Source organism: Oncorhynchus tshawytscha, linkage group LG28 (genome assembly GCF_018296145.1).
Source record: "Oncorhynchus tshawytscha isolate Ot180627B linkage group LG28, Otsh_v2.0, whole genome shotgun sequence".
Taxonomy (NCBI): Eukaryota; Metazoa; Chordata; class Actinopteri; order Salmoniformes; family Salmonidae; genus Oncorhynchus; species Oncorhynchus tshawytscha.
The window spans coordinates 22,028,478-22,049,285 of record NC_056456.1 but is presented as its reverse complement, the minus strand read 5'-3'; the positions used below and the strand labels follow the sequence as shown (position 1 = coordinate 22,049,285).

General features: G+C 40.9%; 1 protein-coding gene and 1 long non-coding RNA gene across 9 annotated transcripts; one reads left to right on the top strand and one right to left on the bottom strand.

Moving 5' to 3' along the window:
• Positions 1–1,222: 1,222 nt before the first annotated feature.
• LOC112226922 lies at positions 1,223–3,164 on the bottom strand. The gene is made up of 3 exons (XR_002949796.2): positions 3,079–3,164; positions 1,576–1,617; positions 1,223–1,359 (listed from the first exon to the last, which is right to left on the bottom strand). It is a non-coding gene; the product is annotated as an uncharacterized LOC112226922 (long non-coding RNA).
• Positions 1,236–18,924, top strand: LOC112226921 (E3 ubiquitin-protein ligase RNF152). Of its 8 annotated transcripts, XM_024391594.2 has the most exons (5): positions 3,288–3,429; positions 4,269–4,331; positions 4,614–4,752; positions 13,968–15,297; positions 18,525–18,924. In XM_024391594.2, exon 4 carries the CDS (start codon positions 14,171–14,173, stop codon positions 14,696–14,698), a length of 528 nt encoding a protein of 175 aa, XP_024247362.1. In that variant the 5' UTR covers positions 3,288–3,429; positions 4,269–4,331; positions 4,614–4,752; positions 13,968–14,170; the 3' UTR covers positions 14,699–15,297; positions 18,525–18,924. The 8 variants fall into 8 exon arrangements, with proteins under 8 accessions (XP_024247361.1, XP_024247358.1, XP_024247359.1 ...); XM_024391593.2 differs by lacking the exons at positions 3,288–3,429; positions 4,269–4,331; positions 4,614–4,752 and adding exons at positions 1,236–1,376; positions 1,517–1,736; XM_024391592.2 differs by lacking the exon at positions 4,614–4,752.
• The last annotated feature ends 1,884 nt before the right edge of the window (positions 18,925–20,808 follow it).

The window sequence follows — 20,808 nt, the reverse complement described above, 5'->3', positions numbered from 1 at the left end:
TCTCAACTAGCTTACCTGGTTAAATAAAGGTGAAATAAAAAAATAAAAAACACAGCATTTGGTTGCATTCTGTAATTTTATGTTGCTTTTTTTTATCATTACAGGCTAAATTACAAGGACTGTCCTTGGAAGAAAGGGGAGAGGTGCTTGATCTGGTTACTTCCAGTATACGTTGAGTGATTTTTGAATACTGGAGAGGCATCCCAGGGTCTCCAGAAATCCCAGACCACGGACAACCTCGCTGGTGCAACTGCCTGAATTGCAGGGAGACTTCTACACCTTCTACGACAAACAACTGCTGCCATTTCACCGCTGCACTATTCCATGTATTTATTAACAAGCATGTTTACATAACAGTTGAACTTTCCACTACTACACTGTACTTTATTCTTCATTTGGATCTCAATTATGAAAAATATTTCATTTGGCGATATCTTTGTAAATATTTTTTTGTGATTATTATTTCCCCCCCAGTCTGGGTGGTATCAATACAGTACCTTACACCAGGGGTGTCAAACACATTCCATGGAGGGTTTAATGTCTGCAGGTATTGGGTTTTTCCTTTCATTTAGGACAACCAGTTGAGGGAAGTTCTTTACTAATTGGTGACCTTAATTAATCAATCAAGTACAAGGGAGGAGCGAAAACCCACATACACTCAGCCCTCCATGGAATGAGTTTGACACATGCCTTACTGTGCATTTTTTATTTGGAGAAGGTCACAGAAATTACCTTGTATTTTTGTTTATCTCTCTAGTAAAACTTTATTTGACCTTATCTGTGGATCAGACCGACTTGTTTTGTACTGTATTTTCATCAGAGTAGTCCATCCATTTTTTCTGGATATATACCCAAATGTAGGTCTGCTAATTTGAAGTGAAAACTGTCAATAGTATAGATATCCAGAAAAAGATAACAGCTTAGTAAATAATTTGAAAACCATTTCAAAAGTAAAATAATGATGCCTATATGCTAGATAAAGAATGCACAAATATTGTTTCTCACACAAGTTTGTTGCCCACACAAACATCCCTTATTTACATATGATTTATATGTTTGGTTGTAGGCCCACCACTTTCAACAACATTTCTGAGTACTCTGTAGGTTTTCACACTTCCCGGGAAGTCTGACAAAAGGGAATGCTCAGGTGTGCTAACTGTGGCGTGGCGACTTCTCCTCAAAGTTGTAGCAGCTCAGCCATTGTTGGTGGTGGCACTTCAGGAGTCTCGGTTCATCTTATCTCAGGATCATTCTCCTTGGAAGCCCCAAGTGAGAGCCGTTCTTCTCAACATTGCTCTCGTTCAGGGATGGATGTGTAGTCCTATGCAGTTTTCAATGCGTAGACACAGTCTCATGTAGCTGAAAGAGAATATTTGGTGAGTATTTTGTCTATACAGTTACAGAATTGTAGTGTTGATATCTGTTGAAAATATAACAGCGATAACATGTATTATATTGTAATGAGTTCTACTAATTGATATTTGGGGGTTTTACATCATACACATTTTTTCTCCAGAGAGTGGAGGAAGAAAAGCAAATCTCCATAGACTGAATAAGGGAAAGCAAACTGCATACATGTGTATGTAGATCAGGAAGGACTCCAGCTCAGATGTAGACCTAGATAGACAACAAATCAGAAAACTCGTCATCTGGAATAAGCTTTTAGCATTTGACAACTATGGCTGCGTAAAATGCAGCCTATTACAGAATTGCCTTTGAAGATCCAACCTTTTTACGTGAGTAAAGTACATAACGGATGAACAAATATAATGACAGATCTAAGAGAAACAGGTAATGTGTCTGTAAACTTTCCAAATGTCGACAAAAGAAAAAACCTAGACAAGGTGGGATCTTTTTGTGTCGGTTGAATCCATTGTGCGAGAAATGCAGGTGGAAACACATTTATGCACAAATATTGATATAACCATCATATAGAAGTAAACTTGGAGTCATATTCCACTGGGTGTCAATTCAACATTTATTCCACTTTGGTTCAGCGTAACAGTGATGTGTAAACAACGCTGATTTAACCAGTGTGTGCTCAGTGGGATGTTGTGTGGTCCTCCCACTACAACTCAAGAAAGCATGCAGTTTATTAGGCTACAGATGATAGAAGTTATGATGAACTTCACAGGGTGGTGAAAGTGCATGGTGATGAGCTTGATGCTCCTTTCCAATAAATAACGAGGGTCTTATTCTGGCGACAAATATTGATGCTTGGCTGCGGTTTGACAAATAAAAATAATCTTGCTATTTTGTCCATAATAATCTCAATATATCTGCGAGATGTTGGCTAGAGCGCATGTGCCAAGACCAGAGACTGGCTCATAACACAACATTTATTTGTGACAAAACCATCAGTAGAGTTGAACATGCGATGGGAGCCCATTTAACTTGTATTTTCTATTCAGTACATGGGGAATTTAACCGTAAAAGTATTTTTTATGTACACTACGTCATCATGCAAATACTTTTATCTGCAACAAGTCAATTTGACGGAAACACATCTCTGGTGGAAAAATGTGCATTTTGTTTTTATGTGGATTTTAGAATATTTGCATTAAATCTGTCACCAATAGGATAACAATCCTAGCTACCCACTCAGCACAGATGTCAATGTAATGTCTTTTCCATATTGGTTCAGAAACAATGTTGATTCGACCAGTGTGTGCCCAGTGGGTAGTCTCAGATTTCCAGGGTACATTCAGTTTAGGGTGAAGGGAGTTAGTCTTTTTCCCCCCCATTTTTGGAGTTAGTCTTTTTTTTCCATCTTTGGAGAAGGAAGGTACATGGTAGAATGTGGTGTGGTGGAGGTATTTGAAATGAAACATTTGAAATGTGGATGGAAATGGGGATTATGATCAGTGAGGTATTTTGGACTCCAACTGATGACAGCTGAATTCTATAAACACAACACTTCACAGAAGCAAGATTTATTCACTATTGGTTGCAAAAGGCACTGCGGATTCCTTGTCTAGTAGTCCCAAGTGAGGAATTTAAATATTTACATAAAAATTGTCATCTAAAAAGTATCCAATACTCATCCTGATAAATAAGGTTGTGAAATAGTTTACTCACCATGTAGTAGGTAGGCGCGGCTAACTTCAGACAGAACAATGAGGGAGTTATATTAACCTGAGCCGCGGTGCACCTGCCTATTGCCAATGACGTGAACTGGCAAAAGCACCGAGGATATATTATCTGGCCCGGGTTACCCCGGTGGGAGGAGTTTGCTAATCACTTTTCACCACTAAGCAAACTCCTCCCACCGGGGTAACCCGGGCCAGATAATAGAATCCTCTCATTGTTTTGACTGAACTGGAGATCGAGGGTGTATGTTTAACTTGGTCAAAACAAGCAGGCTACTACAAGAATCACTGCAACAAAACAAGGAACATATGTTCTGTAGGACTGGCATCACAAAGTACGGTAAGACGGTCTGCATCTCGGTTCTTTAGTTGCTGACTGATATGTGGGTTTGCGGTGTAGTTTCAGTTTGCATGTGCAATTCCGAACCTTGTTCAGTAGGGTGTCTACCTTCAAAGGTTGCCTGTTTTCTATGCTCGCCTCAGTTCAAGTTCAAAGCCGATTATGTCTACATGCTCGAATGCCACAATTCAATACAGCATTAGCACTGCTTGTATCAATTGAAAAATAAGCCTACTTTTTATGGCATTCAATGTTTACATAACCTTTAAATTAGAGACATGCCTTTTAACTACTATTATAAAGCCTAATGTGTGGCTTCATGTAATATTTTGCTGTCAAATCACAGCTTCATCCAGGTATTCACAGAGCCATTTTCAGATGAATTTCAATTTAGACTTCATATTTAACCATTTTGGTTGCGTATCTTGCGTATGGAAAGTCCACGGACTTTGTCCTAGAAGGCTAAGTTGGCTAATTAAAGTTAATGTTCTTTGTGCAAAGTTTAGCACTTGGGATAGGCCACTGTAGTAACTGTGGTAACCAGGTTACAGCACGGTATCCCTACTGCTGATAGAGGGATAATTAGAGAAGCTGGTGAACTGGTTTGGTTGGTATGTCAGTACTAACTATTTTCATGTGCTGTTTTGGAGGAGGGGGGGTAGACATGCATTCTGGAACTCACGACTGCTTCTTCAACTAAACTTCAACCTGAACTAAGCCCATAAGATTGCCTTGTTAAAGCTACATTGCATGTGTAACAATGTGTGTACAGGTGTTTTTGGAGACCCCTCTGGCAATAATGCAGTTTTTTCGTTGTCTATTTGAACGCCGTTTTCCAGAAACCCCAGCGCTCGTTTGGCAGGGAGAGATGGCGAAAGTGGATGCCGAGTTCGAATCAAAAGGTGCATGTGTAACAATGTGTGTACAGGTGTTGGTGAAGATGAATGTCCTGAATGGACAATAGTCCAAAAATGGAACAAAAAGAAAATTGCCTAAAATTGGAGTGGAGTATATGTTGGATAATTAATCGTTTCTTGTTGGAATCTGTTTTGTTGAGTAAGAATGCATATGCGGGAGACTGGTTTGAGGTGTTGAATGGTGAAGTATGTGCTGGGAGAGGTGGAGTCTGTCAGAGTGACCAGGAGTGTGGTCTTATTCTGATTAGTTTTATTTCTGAAGAGCAGAGGAAGATTGCAGTGAGCCTCAAAAGAATCCGGACAACAGAAGTATGGTGCTTTGAACTTCGGAGCAGAGCGCTCATCGAAGGAGTCATCTCAGGGGTGACGACTGATGTTCAGGTTGAATACCTGCAGAGAAATCCTGGTATGGTTTGTGCCTGGCGTCTGACTCGCTGGGTGAATGGGGAAAAAGAAGAAATTCTGTTGGCCCTGATGTATGATTTGTATTTTTTTATATATATAAAGAGAACCTGCTTGGTTGTGTAAGATACGCTGTAAGAGTTTTCGTCCCCAAACCATTGCAGTGTAAACATTTGTAGGATTTGGCCATCTTTCATGTGTGTGCAGACGAACGGTATGTATGAGGACAATAGTCAATTGTGGTGGGGATCATGATCCCGAGTTCCTGGGGTGCCTTCTACGGGTGAATGAAGGAGATTGAGTTAGCAAAAGTTTGAGCGGTCAATCTAATCTCATGTGGAGGCGATTTTAAAAGAGTTGAGAAAACAAATGACGCTAGTAAAAGATATGGTAGTGGATGCACCACAGCCTGTAGTAAATGTTTGCTGCCAGTCAAAAGGTACACTGTGTGTTTAAAAATGTGGATTTCTGTGGTGTTCATTGCCGGTGTCAAAGAAACGGGATATTATTTTGGCTGCGGCAGAAAAGTTTTTGGGACTTCAGGAGTTTACGTTGGAAAACTTTCAAAGGGTACTGGCGCCGGAAGATGGCCCTCCCTCCCAGGCTCCCCTTGAGCCTGTGTAGGGATCAGATCTGTTTTTACTTTTAACAGAAAAGTAATTTGATTTTAATTTATTTTTGGTAGTTTGTATGAATATATCTCCACCCCGTCCCCACATCGGTGGCAGCATGCACGCTAAATTTTGCGAATGCCAATATACCATGGAAGAACCCCAGCTTCCAGAGTAGTCTCCTGTGCTCAAAAGTGCTGTCTGCGGGAAGGAAAGATGGGCGAAATGGATGCTCTGTTTGATACTGACGGCGTGCCGGAAGATGATGAGAGCACAGAGAGTGAGAATGAGTGGTCTACAGTGGTGAAAAAGACAAGAAACGAGAAGTGAAGTTGTGGTGGAAAATATGAAATGTTTGCTGGCCGATTCCTTTGTCGTCTTGAGGAAAAACTGTGTAGCGTTGGAGGATAATGTGGCAACGGTCAGTCACAAGAAGTGGTCCTATTTACATTTTTCGTGAGTCTGTGGAGCAGAAAAAGCGTGTTTTATGCCTCAAAGATATCAGAATGGAATGTTTTCTGTTTTGATTTTTGAAGAAGGGCGTCTATCAAGGGGGTTATCTCTAGGGTGTTCTAATTATCATTGCAGGCTAAATTGCAAGAGCTGTCCTTTTGCAGAAAGGGGACAACAGCTGGTTGCTTCCTGTCTGTCTGGAGTGATGTTTTACATCATGGAGAACCAGAGAGATATCCCAGGGTCTCCAGACATCCCAGACCACAGACAACCTCGCTGGTGCGCCTGCCTGAATAGCGCATGGAGACTCCTGCACCTTACAACACACAACTGTTACCATTTCACCACTGCACTATTCCATTCATTTAAGTACCAAATACTTTCCATGACTACACTGTACTTTATTCTTCATTTGGATCCCAATTATGAAAGATATTCCATTTGGTGGTATCTCTGTAAGTACTTTTATTTTTTTCTTTGTCTGGGTGATATCAGTTCAGTGCTTTACCAGTTCAGTAATTTTTAAGAATGCTTCCCTTACACTATGCTTTTGTTATTTCGATAAGGTTAGACACACAACCTTGTATTCTTGTTTATCTCCCTAGTAAACACACATTTTATATATAGGGATGCACAATATATCGGTGAACATATCGGAATCCGCCGGAATATTTTCATGCGAATATTCTAAATTCTAAAGAAAATATGTGCATTTTCCCACCAGGGTTTCCAACAAACTGACTTGTTGCCATAAAAATCAGTGCATGATGACATAGGGCACACAAATTGCTTAAGTTGTCAGCTTACTGAATACAAATCTAAAGTTCAATGCGTTTCCATCGCATTTTCTACCCTACCGATTAGTTTTGGTACAAAGACTGATGGGTTAAATAGCAAATGTGCCTACTCTGGTCTTGGCATGTACCTGCGAGCTGTTGGCCAAAGCGCACAAGTAAAGATCAACATGTCACCAAAATAAGACCCTCAATATTTATTGCAAAGGAGCATCAAGCTCATCACCATGCACTTTCACCACCCTGTGAAGTTCATCATGATTTATAGGGTGTCCAATCAAACACGCATCTTTTGACCAATGGGTAAAATATTTTAATTGTGTAGATAATCCTCTAAGAGAGCCAATGGTCCAAAACTCATGTCTCTATCATTATCAGTTAAGTTATTATGGTGTTTACCTTTGTAGGATGGCCAAAATTATTGTGACTAAATCAATGGAGGGCCAGAGCAGGGGGAAAAAAGTAAAGTAAAAATTAAGATTTTTCTTCTTCTTTGATGTCAGCCAATCAGATCAGCTCTGAAAAAGAGCTGACTTGAAAAGAGCTGATGTGATTGGTAAAAAAGCCAATTAGTGGAATAAATATCAGAATTGGGATGCCTGTGTAATATGCAGCGTTTGATAGAATTGCCTTTGATGACCATCAGTCTTAGATTTTCACGGTAAATATTCAGTTTTAGGATAAAAGGAGTTAGTATTTTATTTTTTATTGGAAAAGGAGACTATTAGGCAGTATGAAGAATGAATGTTTACAGTCATTCAATATAATGAGCGGCAGGTAGTCTAGTGGTTAAGAGCAGTAACCGAGAGGTCGCTGGTTCATACTAGGTGAAACATCTATTGATCGAATCTAATTTTCTTTGTCACATGTGCCAAATACATGGCTTACTTACAAGCCCTTAACCAACAATGCAGTTCAAGAAATGGAGTGAAGAAAATATTTAATAAATAAATGTAGGTAGATGATAAACAGTGAGTAGCAGCAGTGTAAAAACAAATGGGGGGTCAATGTAAATAGTTCGGGTGGCCATTTGATTAATTGTTCAGCAGTCTTATGGCTTGTGGGTAGAAGCTGTTAAGGAGCCCTTGAGCAAGGCACTTAAACCTTAATTGCTATAGGGTTGTCGTCAATGGCAGATCCCTGGCCGTGACCCCACTCTCAAGAGGAGTGGGCTATGCAAAAAAAATTCAATTCATACATGCTTGTAATGTACTGTATGTACACTTGTACTAGCAACGTGCATGCCCCAGCTACCTTAGATCTGTCTTTTTCAGCCATCTCTAGTTCCTTGCTTAAATTTTACGCTTGTGACTCTTTCATACACGTGCTTGTGCCTGTCGTTTTTTCCCTTTAAAGTTGCGACCATGTAGATGTTTGTAATGTTCTGTCAAACACACCCCGGTAATGGCTGAAATTGGGTCAATGTCTTTCATCAGGGAATCGTTTAATACAGTTTAAATATTTACAAGTCATATGCGCTGAAATGAAAGCATCTTCCGAAAAATGACTTATATTGTTTGATTTCACAAGAAAACTTCAAGTTTGTATAGATGTGTGTAATCTAAAGCCAAGCATGTCAATTTTTAATCCAAGGCCATCCTGCTATTGACACAGAATGTGACAACAACAGTAATTAATGAGGCAGTGTAAACCGGGCTGGTGAGTAGGTAGGCAGGTAGGCCTAGACAGCACATTTTTGGTGGTTGCAAACCTTCTCCACCCATTTGTTAATATATGCAAATAGCCCCTTTATTTTAAACCAAAATATTTTGAATTCCCACCCAAGTCCTTCATACATTATTTGCCTGTGCAGTAAAATGTTTTAAAATCCAATTTTATTGGTCACATACACATGGTTAGCAGATTTTAATGCGAGTGTAGTGAAATGCTTGTGCTTCTAGTTCTGACCTTGCATTATCTAAAAAGTAATCTAACAATTTCAAAACAACTACACACAAGTGTAAAGGAATGAATATGTACATATAAATATATGGATGAGCGATGGCCGAGCGGCATAGGCAAGATTCAGTAGATGGTATAGAGTACAGTATATACATATGAGATGAGTAATGTAGGGTATGTAAACATTATATAAAGTGGCATTGTTTAAAGTGACACGCTTTATTACAGGGCTTTGTATGCGTTGTGGAAGTTAGAGTAGCAATGATCCAGAATGTGTCGCGCATTCAATATGCTGATAAGTTAGGGAGCCTTGTTTTCAGATTAGCTTTGTTAAAATCCCCAGCTACAATAAATGCAGCCTCAGGATATATGTTTTCCAGTTTACATAGAGTCCAGTGAAGTTCTTTCAGGGCCGTCGAGGTATCTGCTTGGGGGTGATATACATGGCTGTGATTATAATCGAAGAGGATTCTGTTGGTAGATAATGCGGTCGGCATTTGATTGTAAGGAATTCTAGGTCAAGTGAACAGAAGGACTTGCGTTCCTGTATGTTGTTATGATCACACCACAACTCGTTAATCATAAGGCATACACCCCTGCCCTTCTTCTTACCAGAGAGATGTTTGTTTCTGTCGGCGTGATGCATGAAGAAACCGGGTGGCTGTACCGACTCTAACATATCCGGAGTGAGCCATGTTTCCATGAAGAAGAGAATTACAATCTCTGATGTCTCTCTGGAAGGTAAACCTTGCTCGAATTTCGTCTACCTTGTTCTCAAGAGACTAGACATTGGCAAGTAGTACACTCGGGCTCTTCGCTCACCGCTCCTGTCTACGGAGCCTGACCAGAAGACCGCTCCGTCTGCCCCTTCTGCGGCGTCGTTGTTTTGGGTTGCCTACTGGGAGCCGATCCATTGTCCTGGGTGGTGGTCCAAACCGAGGATCCGCTTCAGGAAAGTCGTATTCCTGGTCGTAATGTTGGTGAGTTGACGTTGCTCTTATGTTCAATAGTTTTTCCCGGCTGTATGTAATAAGACTTAAGATTTCCTGGGGTAGCAATGTAAGAAATAATACATAAAAAAACAAAATACTGCGTAGTTTCCTAAGAACGTGAAGCAAGGCGACCATCGCGAACGTGAAGCGAGGCAACCATTATGTGCTATCATTCAGTCAATATCTGATAGATTTTCTGTTTCTAATTGTACATGTGTGAAATAGGACAAATGTAAGCACCTACCTAATATTGTTATTATGAAATGTTAGTTTTGTACTCGATACATGTGTACCATACCTTTTTTTTGAGCTTGCTCAAATATGGAATAACATAATCTGTGCAGTAGGCTAGAATTGGGATGGTATGTCCTCAATACTCAAAGTAAATCCTGGATAGTTAATTTTCCTTAACAGCTGAGCTACATAGATGCATATCATTATAAGAAGTCTACTTTGTTATTTGTTATATTATTCCTCTTCTTGGCCAGCTAGGTGAAACAAAATTATGGAACAGACAAGGTAAAAAATACTTCGCTAAAGTCTGTGCTTACGGATCTGATTCTGCTCCTATACTCGACAATGGTGGGGCTGGAAATGCAGGCATGCCAGGCATTGATGTAGATTTATTTATTTTATGACTGAAATTATATCTGAAAATATATCTGAAAATATATTTTCAAGAGCTTGAACATCAAGTAATGAAGCCCAGTTCAGATTCAACTGCCGGCATGAGACCAGACAAGATCAAAGTTAGTTTTAGAATGTTGTGTTGTAGGCTACAACAGCTCAAGACGACGAGCAGTGTTGCCAATTATTTTTGTTGCAGAAATGCGGTCCCCAATGTAGCATTTTCGCCCCCTCTCCCGCAGCACAATCCCATCCCTTGTGTTTCTCTGCCGGTGTGTGCACCTGTGCTGTAAGGTGGTTAAATACTTCAATAGAAACTCTCGGTGTCAACACTCCCCAAGATGTCGCTAGCCTCTTTTACCAATAAAAGTCACTGGAGGGGCCTGACACCTCCTTAAAAAATATAGTGACAAAGTCGCAAAACTGAAGACAAGACTTTCAGTTGAGACAGTTTGTAGCAAAGGAGTGTCATGAAATACACACATTAGATAAATAATGAGATGCATCCAGCTGCAGACCCACAGCAGCCTGTGACTAAAACTATCCTGTCATTAAAACCAATACTATCGCCATCTACTGGCTTTGCTTAATCCCTACCACATACATGTGAACTCCTTTTTTTCCTAGAATCCTTTCCTCACTCCCTTTCCTCCTTTCCTAACTTCCTTTCCTCTCTACTGGCTATGGTTAATCACTACCACATACAGGTAACTGCCAAAATAAAGGGATAAAAAGTATATTGAAAGCAGGTGCTTCCACACAGGTGTGGTTTTGGAGTTAATTAACCAATTAACATCCCATCGTGCTATCATCATGCATAAAAATGCCCCTTTGACCATTATTTTGGTTACCAAGACTAGAAGAAGAGATTTCAGGAGCTGATTGTGAACTACAAGTGGAACCAGGCTGGACACTCACCTATCCTCATCAAAGGGGCCACTGTGGAGAAGGTCAATAACTTCAAATTCCTTGGCGTACACATCTCAGAGAAGCTGACATGGTCTAACGGTCAAAAAGATCAACAGGGACCCCAGCCACCCAAACCATGCCTGGTTCTCCCCGCTTCAATCACTTAGATGTAGGCAGTACAGGAGCATCATGGCAAAAACTGAAAGCGTGACCAATAGTTTCTATCCTCAGACCATCAGGCTGCTGAATAGCCCACACTAGTCAGCTACCACCTCCCCCCTCCTGCTACTTCCCCAATGGACATTATTTGATTTCAGTTAGTCCTGAATGTTGGAGCTCGAATACTACCATTTTCACACTGTACCTTGCAATCACACCTGCAACCCTGTACATGTGACTATTAAACAAGGGGTCTCAAAGGAGCATAGGGAATTTAAAGGGTATGTGTCTCAGTCATCAGATTTCAACCCAATTGAATACTTATGGGAGATTCTGCAGTGCCACCACCATCAACAAAACACGAAATGATGGAATTTCTTGTGGAAGGTTGGTGTTGGATCCCTCCAATAGAGTTTCATACACTTGTAGAATCTATGCCAAGGCGCATTGGAGCTGTTATGGCGGCTCGTGGTGGCCCAACACCCTTTTTAAGCCACTTGGTTGGTGTTTCATCAATTGTATTATTTTACCTGTTACATGTGAACTTATCCTTTCCTTCTTCCTTTCCTCTACTGGCCATGGTTAATCCTAGGAATGGAGGAAAATATGTTGGAAAAGGGAGCTAGGTAAGGAGTCTAGGAAAGGAATCTAGGAAAGGATGAAAGGATTAAAGCAAATTGAGTGTGGAAAGGAGCTAGGAAAGGAGATGATAGAAAGGGATTTACGGGATGGAGGAGAGAAAAGGAAAGAAGGAAAAAGTGCGCTAAGAAAGGAAAATAGGAAAGGTAAGGAGATGAAATGGAAGGAGGAAAATAAAGCAGGAAAGGGAGCAAGGAATGGAATCTAGGAAATAAAAGGAGGAGTTCACATGTATGTGGTAGGGATTAACCACTGCCAGTAGATGGTGATGTATTGGTTTTAGAGACAAACTGGTTTTAGTCACAGGCCGCTGCGGGGCTGGATACTATTGTAAATATTAGCAAGCTAGACTAGATATGTGCAGCTATCGCTCTGCTTGGCTAGCTGCTTGACTGAACACAATGTTTGTGCACTGTTCTTTGATTGGCTAAATGGATCCGTCTTGTCGTAAGACTTCGGCTAAAGATTTGAATCTTGGAAACTCCAACCAAAGACATCACACGTTCTAAAACTAGACTGCTCAGATTAAACAAACTGTTGGGTCGTGTCTCAATTTACATATCTGAACTGGGCTTTATAATCATGGCTAGGCAATTCCGTGCCCGTAGACTAGTGTGAAGAAAAGTAGCTAGCTAGAGCTAACCAATATCAACATGACTTTCAGACCAGACTTCAGAAATATAACAGGTCAAGTAACGTTATACACAAGTTGGCTAGTAACAACTATCTTGTGAAGCCACATTTTATAATCAAATTAAACAAACCAATGTCAGTCAGCTAACAACCTAGCCACAATAGCTAACATTATCAAGCTAGCTAATACGAACTAATGGATGCGTGTCTTGAAAACAATAATAAAAACAAGTAATCTAAAATAGAGCCCTAGCATGAATATTTACAATTAAATATAAAAACCGACATTTAACTTTTATCTAGAAATCTATTATATCTAGTTAGCAATATTGTACCTTTTCAGCAGAAAATATGCAAACTCTGTCGTTTTTGAATACCTTCAATCAAATGTATTTATAAAGCCCTATTTACTTCAGCCGATGTCACAAAGTGCTGTACAGAAACCCAGCCTAAAACCCCAAACAGCAAACAATGCAGTTGTAGAAGCACGGTGGCTAGGGAAAACTCCCTAGAAAGGCAGGAACCTAGGAAGAAACCTAGAGAGGGACCAGGCTCTGAGGGGTGGCCATTTCTTTTCTGGCTGTGTGGGGTGGAGAATATAACAGTACATGGCCAAGATGTTCATAGATGACCAGGAGGGTCTAATAATAATAATAATTAATAATCACAGTGGTTGTGGAGGGTGCAACAGGTCAGCACCTCGGGAGTAAATGTCAGTTGGCTTTTCATAGCCGAGCATTCGGTTAGAGACAGCAGGTGTGGTAGAGAGAAAGTGTGAATGTAGATCCGAGGTTTACTCTCGTCTTGGCCTGTGCTTTATTGCTTTCCGTTTTCGCCTGTCTGCTCTCCAAAGTTCTCTGTTTCTTTGGCGTATATAGAGGAGTAGCTGCTGCTGGGTTAGGTCGTTGGCCCCTCACGTCTGCCATGTCTGTAAGATAGCTATCTCTGCTCGCCAAGTCTAGACATGGGCTCAGCTTGCTAGCTATCATACCCCTACCAGTTAGAATATCCCTAAGCTACGGAAACATGTCACTTTATCCACAGCACAGAATATGTTGGGAAAATCTGACCCGACAGGGAAAATTGTTGTCAGGCAGGCTAGAGGCGTAATATTATTACTTTTGCTTCACATTGGATGAACACTAGCGACTTACTGGAGCAGAAAAAAGTTACAAAATGCCGCTTTAAGAAATGTGCAGCAATGTCATGCAGGAACTTTGCCATGGGGCTGCTGAGTGATAAAGATCTAGTGGTCAACATTCTTGCCAGTCCAGATCAGAAACAGGTTTGCTCATTTGCTTAGTTTCTTTTCCTGTTTTGGTTAATGACAAAATAGGCTTATTGTGCTTTATTCTTAGTCACAGGGTCTTGAAGCGGACACACACAGAGAGCTCAGTGGGCAGGACATGACCAAGTAGTCTTTTTGCTTTTTCAGTATGAGTTATTTAATGAGGATTACGGAATCACACACTGACTTGACAAATGTCTTCTCTCTAATAGGGTTGATGGAGCCAGACTTGGATTAAACTAAGTACTGTGACACAACATCTGTAAAGAAGAGAGGAGGAGAGACGTCAAGAGCAGAAACATCTGTAAATCTCTAAGGGTTCCCTAATCTGCATATTCATACCACGGGAACCACAGACTGTTTGTGGTTTGACATCTTGTGACTGTCATTGACACAACAGACAAAACTCATCATAATGGAATCTCTCTCACAACAAGAGTCCATTCTAGATTGTCAGATCTCACAACAAGACTCCATGTTAGAATGTCAGATCTGTTTCAACTATTACAGTTTGTGGCGTAGGCCCAAGCTCCTGGACTGCCAGCACACCTGCTGCTCAGTGTGCTTGACCCAGATGAGGATGAGCCAGAGTGAGCTGCGCTGCCCCTGGTGTCGCTTTGTCACCACTTTGCCCCCAGGGGTCTCTGTCTCCCAACTCCTAGATGACCCGGACACTATGGCCATCATCTCTGTCCCATACACACCTGTCTTCATACGGCTGCCGTGTAACGCCTACCTTCCAGTAGAACACCATGAGAGGGCTACAGGGATGGAGGAGGAACATGGAATGATGGAAGGGGAGGAAGGTAGTTGTACGAGTGCATTTGGGACCAGGTTCTGCTTAGTGGCTGTTGTGGGATTTGTCCTACTCTTACTTGTGTACATTATACTGCACAGCATGACCTGCAACTCAGAACGGTTCACCATGATATCCTGTGGCTGAAAGACTTGATGATGATAATAATAAGCTATTTGGGATCTTTATATCTCACTCCCCAAAATTCCAGGACATTGTCACAATGCCAACATTCAGGCTATTTCTTAACCACAAATAGTACTGCCATACTGAGTAAGGAAATGGTTGCCATACATTGTATTTCAAATGTGTTCAGATATATTGAGTCATTATTTATTTATTTTTTTCAAATGATTTCTCATGTCTTTGTGCAATAGACAGTTAAAAAATTAAACCAATCACCATTATGCTTCTCTGTTGTGATTCACCCAGAAAAGCACAAATCAAATGTTATTGTCACATACACATTTAGCAGATGTTATTGCGGTTGTAGCAAAAGGCTTACTTGTGTTAATTCATATGAAAAACATAACTGACCCATTTTTAGAGGTCTGTGAATTGTATTTCTTCAAGTCTTCCTTTTCACCTACAGGTGATGCTACTTGACTTTTTTAGTGACATTTTAATCTTTAGGTCCCACACAATCAAGGCTCTAAATTAATATTTTTAAGATGGAAGAACTGTCAGAAAAGCAAACACTTTTTTGCCCATCAAGATCAGGGTTTACTCTAATCATTTCATTACTGGTAAGTCAAGTCTAATCGATTTCAAGTTTAGTTTCACTGTTTTGCTAACCATGTGTTAACCAAAATTAGCTAGGCTGGATAGCTTGTAGTCTAGTCACAAGCATGTGTCGCTTGGGTTTCAAGTTTTGGGGAAGCACTTTTTTTACCATTAAAAATGCCCCTTTTTAACATGCCTCTAGCATTGCAGTTGCCGACTAATGTAAGCCTACTATTCCTAATGTGATGAATAGATTGGATAGTGATGATTTATGCTATTAATAAGCACATAGTGGCATAGGCTATATCAGAGACGTTTCTTTCCGTTGCACTGAAAACATTTAACATTGTCAAACATTTAATGCAATTATACTACACTTTATAGGACTGGGGAGTGGAGACATTAGCAGAATCTTTTTTTAATAATACTCTAATGACACTGATAACAGATCAATAAAAATGACCTCGTCTTGATCGTCTTGAAAGAAACCATGTAATCTAGGCCGAAAAGGGGTCCTGGCTAAAAGGGATCCAGCTTTTGTCAAATGAATGTAGAAGGTTTAGCTAAAATACAACAACTTTTTTTCTGAACCTTAACCTAATTCTCCTAACCTGCTGTGTAAATTCTCCTAATCTGCCATGAAATGTCAAATATTACATTGATTTGACCACAGCTGGATCCCTTGAAAAGGGGAGATGCAAATTGTACAATATGACATCCATATCAAAAATTGAATCAAATTTTATTTGTCACGTGCCGAATACAACAGGTTGCCTTACAGTGAAATGCTTACTTACAAGACCTTAACCAACAATACAGTATTTAAGAAAAATAAGTGTTAAAGTATTAACTAAACAAGTAAAAAAATATAATATGTGTGTGTGTGTGTGTGTGTGTGTGTGTGTATATGAAAGGGCAACAATAAAATAACAGGCTATATACAGGGGCTACCGGTACAGAGTCTATGTGCGGGGGCACAGGTTAGTCAAGGTAATATGTACATGTAGGTAGAGGTAAAGTGACTATGCATCGATAATAAACAGAGTAGCAGCATTGTAAAAATGGGAGGGGGGCAATGCAAATAGTTTCTGTAGTCATTTGATTAGCTGTTCAGGAGTCTTATGGCTTGGGTGTAGAAGCTGTTAAGAAGTCTTTTGGACCTCAATTTGGCAATCCGATACTGCTTGCCATGCGGTAGCAGAGAGAACAGTCTATGACTAGGGTGGCTGGAGGCTTTGGCAATTTTTAGTGCATTCCTTTGACACCGCCTGGTATAGAGGTCCTGGATGGCAGGAAGCTTGGTCCCAGTGATGTACTGGGCCGTAGCACTACCCTCGGTAGTGCCTTGGGGTCGGAGGCCGAGCAGTTGCCATACCAGGCAGTGCTGCAACCAGTCAGGATGCTCTCTGGTGCAGCTGTATAACTTTTTGAGGATCTGAGGACCCATGCCAAAACTTTTCAGTCTACTGACTGTCTTGGTGTGTTTGGACCATGATCGTTTGTTGGTGACGTGGACACCAAGGAACTTCCCTCTCAACCTGCTCCACTACAGCCCGGTTGATGAGAATGGGGACGTGCTCGGGCCTCCTTTTCCTGTAATTCACAATCATCTCCATTGTCTTGATCACGTTGAGGGAGAGGTTGTTATCCTGGCACCACACTACCAGGTCTCTGACCTCCCTATAGGCTGTCTCATCGTTGTCCGTGATTAGGCCTACCACTGTTGTGCCATCGCAAATTTAATGATGGCGTTGTAGTTGTGCTTGGCCATGCAGTCATGGGTGAACAGGGAGTACAGGAGGCGAATGAGCACACATTCCCGAGGGGCCCCGTGTTGAGGATCAGCGTGGCAGATGTTGTTACCTACCCTCACCACCTGGAGTGGCCCATCAGGAATTCCAGGATTCTGTTAAGGAGGAATGTGTTCAGTCCCATGGTCCTTAGCTCAGTGATGACCTTTTGAGGGCACTATGGTGTTGAATGCTGAGCTGTAGTCAATGCACAGCATTATCACGTACAGTAGGTGTTCCTTTTGTCCAGGTGGAAAGGGCAGTGTGGAGTGCAATAGAGATTGCATCATATGTGGATCTGTTGGGGTGGTATACAAATTGGAGTGGGTCTAGGGTTTCTGTGATAATGGTGTTGATGTGAGCCATGACCAGCCTTTCAAAGCACTTCATGGCTACAGATGTGAGTGCTACGGGTCAGTAGTAATTTAGGCAGGTTACCTTGGTGTTCTTGGGCACAGGGACTATGGTGGTCTGCTTGAAACATGTTGGTATTACAGACTCGGTCAGGGACAGGTTGAAAATGTCAGTGAAGACACTTGCCAGTTGGTCAGTGCATGCTCGGAGTACACCTGCTGGTAATCCATCAGGCCCTGCGGCCTTGTGAATGTTGACCTGTTTTAAAGGTTTTACTCACATCGGCTACAGAGAGCGTGATCACACAGTCATCAGGAACAGCTGATGCTCTCATGCATGCTTCAGTGTCACTTGCCTCGAAGCAAGCATAGAAGTTACTTCGCTCTTCTGGCCGGCTCGTGTCACTGCGCAGCTCGAGGCTGTGCTTCCCTTTGTAGACTAATAGTTTGCAAGCCCTGCCACATCTGACGAGCGTCGGCGCTGGTGTAGTACGATTCAATCTTAGTCCTGTATTGACATTTTGCCTGTTTGATGGTTTTGTCGGAGGGCATAGCGGGATTTCTTATAAGCGTCCGGGTTAGAGTCCCGCTCCTTGAATCGGAAGCTCTACCCTTTTAGCTCAGTGCGGTTGTTGCCTGTCTTCCATGGCTTCTGGTTGGGGTATGTACGTACAGTCAATGTGGGGACGACGTCATCGAGTCACTTATTGATGAAGCCATCGGAAAAATCCCAGAACATATTCCAGTCCGTGTGCTAGCAAAACAGTCCTGTAGCTTAGCATCTGTGTCATTTGACCACTTCTGTATATCCTGGAGGACATTATTTTCCCACAACTCCAATGGTAATAACCCAATGATAATTTGATAAGTTTATTCATAAGAGGAGGGAAAATGTATGGCCATTACAGCATATGACAAAAGCCACAATGGGATATGACAACCTAATTTCTTGACTTGGTTGTTACAGTCCAACAATAAATGATATCCATATGACATTAAAACACCCATTAAAAACAACCAAATACTTAAGAGCCCTGATTGTATATGTGACCTGAATAAGTGATTTTCTAACATCAGGTGTGCTTCTCATTTGTTTATGTACTGTAGGTTCACCAGCTGACCTCTATCAAGACACCCATGTCAACTGGATTCCTACTGTGAAGAGGAGCAACATCAGTTTCTCCTTCAACTTGATACTTTTCCAAATATGAAAGGAGACATCCCTCAGTTATATGAGATGGTTGTCATATGCTGTGCTTTGGACAATCTGAATGATTCTGTTGTGTCAGATATGTAGAGAGCACCTTCACCTTGTCGTCATGACTAAACTGCCCCCTCAAAGTGTGTGTGTGTGTGTGTGTGTGTAATTTGGAACTTGTAAAAGACTATCGTTTGTATTGTAAACATACTGTACTTAAATAATATATTGTTGTATGGGTGAAATGAAAGTATTTTACTATCTCTTCTTTGCCTAGCCCCATTGAATAAAAAGCATTTCTTAGCCCAACTATTGTCTTTATTTTACCATTTAAACACATTTCGCTTAGACAATGTAATTGTTGTGGTAGTCTTAGGCAAACAATCTTCATTATCACAGTGGCACCGCCAAGTGCCACTCAGACCTTCTGGGAGAAAAGTATCTGGCATTGAACTTGGTGGTAGTAGTTGTATGTTTGAAGAGAAGGATCCCATCTCCTACTTCCAGATGTTTCACCACCTAGATTACAAGGGTTGGATTTGCAATAAACAATTTCATGTCAGCACAAGGCATGTACCAAATCTAGTATTATGGTTAGCCTCATACATTATCTACTGGTATTGTTTTTATATTGAGAACATATATCTGAAAAATGTGCGAGTTAAGCTATTCTCTACTTCAGATGCACAATGTCAAGTGGTGCATTGCAAATTCCCATAAGGTTAATGCCATCATACTGTAGGGCAGTGGTTCCCAACTCCGGTCCCCTAGTACCCCCAACAGTACCATTTATTATAACCCCGGACAAACACACCTATTTCAACTTGTCAACTTCAGGCTCTCTGAGTTGAATCAGGTATGTTTGTCCGGGGCTACAACAAAAATGTGTGCTGGGGGGGTACCATTGCTGAAGGCCTATGGTTGAATTGGTGTTGAATGCCATTATCATCTGTGAAATGGGTTCACATCGCTGATTTCCTGAAAATTGTGACAATCAAAACTAATTGGAGAGCTTTTGACTGAACAAAAAAGTTATATTAATTTGAAAATACAACACAGAAACAGACAAATTAGAGACAGATTCCCTTCCCCTCTTTATTGCAGGATTGTGATCTGTGATTAATCAACACCAACACTAGTTAATCTTCAATAATTGTTCAGGTTAAACACAACTTCAAAGAATCAACACTATTTCATATAATTTCAAAGTGTACGAGTACGCTAACTAATATGTAGAGGTTAGAAATTTTAGTAACAAGTAGGCTATTACTACTAAAGCATAATTTCAGGGGAACAAAAAAAAGTCAATACCAGAGGTGGCCAACCTCACTCCACTGATCCATGATCTACTGGGTGAGCAGACTTCTGTTCCAGCCCAGCAATAGCACACTTGATTATTAACTAATTAGGTTTGATACATTGAATCAGGAGTGTTAATGCTGGTCTGGAACAGAATCGTGCACACCCAGCAGGGTTGGCCTGCTCCAGTTGTAATAGGTTTATACATTTGTGTGTGACTTTTAAACTGTATTTTTTTGATTACATATAATCTCTTGGGAAAGTCATTGGGACCTCTTCATCTGCAGACACAGGACAGAAAACATAACAAAGAACAGGCTGCATTATAATAAAATTAGACGGCCCTGAATATTATGTTGCTATACATCTCTGTCTTCAGTTTTTCTCACCTAGGGACAGGAACTGGAGAATATTTTCATAATGTCCTCCCACAAACGTACATGCTCTATCCTGAGTAGCCTACTCTCCCTTTCTCTGACAGCTGGAACTACTAGCTAATCCTTTCACCCTCTTCCATGGGTTTTAGCTAACTACCTAGCTTCAAATGCATTTAGTTAAAGAATAAATACATCAAGATGGCTAACTAATATGAAGTTAGCAAGCTGGTGATATTTAATTCAATTAGCTAACTTTACATACTGCTAGCTAACTACTGTAGCAAATATTACATGAGCAGCTAATTTGAGTTAGTTTCTGCAGCAAGCTAGCTAAAAATACATTGTTTTTGATCATTTCAAAATATATTTACTTACTAGCAAGATGGTGCCGACAGAGATGGTCGCCTCGCTTCACGTCCGTAGGAAATTATGCAGTAATTTGTTTGAGATTGTTTCCGTGAAACGTTCTCTGTTTCACGGAAACATGGTTCACTCGGGATATGTTGTCAGAGCCATC

What these genes read in the sequence shown, in the direction of transcription:
- LOC112226921 (XM_024391593.2), top strand. Translation starts at nt 14,171, where the DNA reads ATGGAATCTCTCTCACAACAAGAGTCCATTCTAGATTGTCAGATCTCA.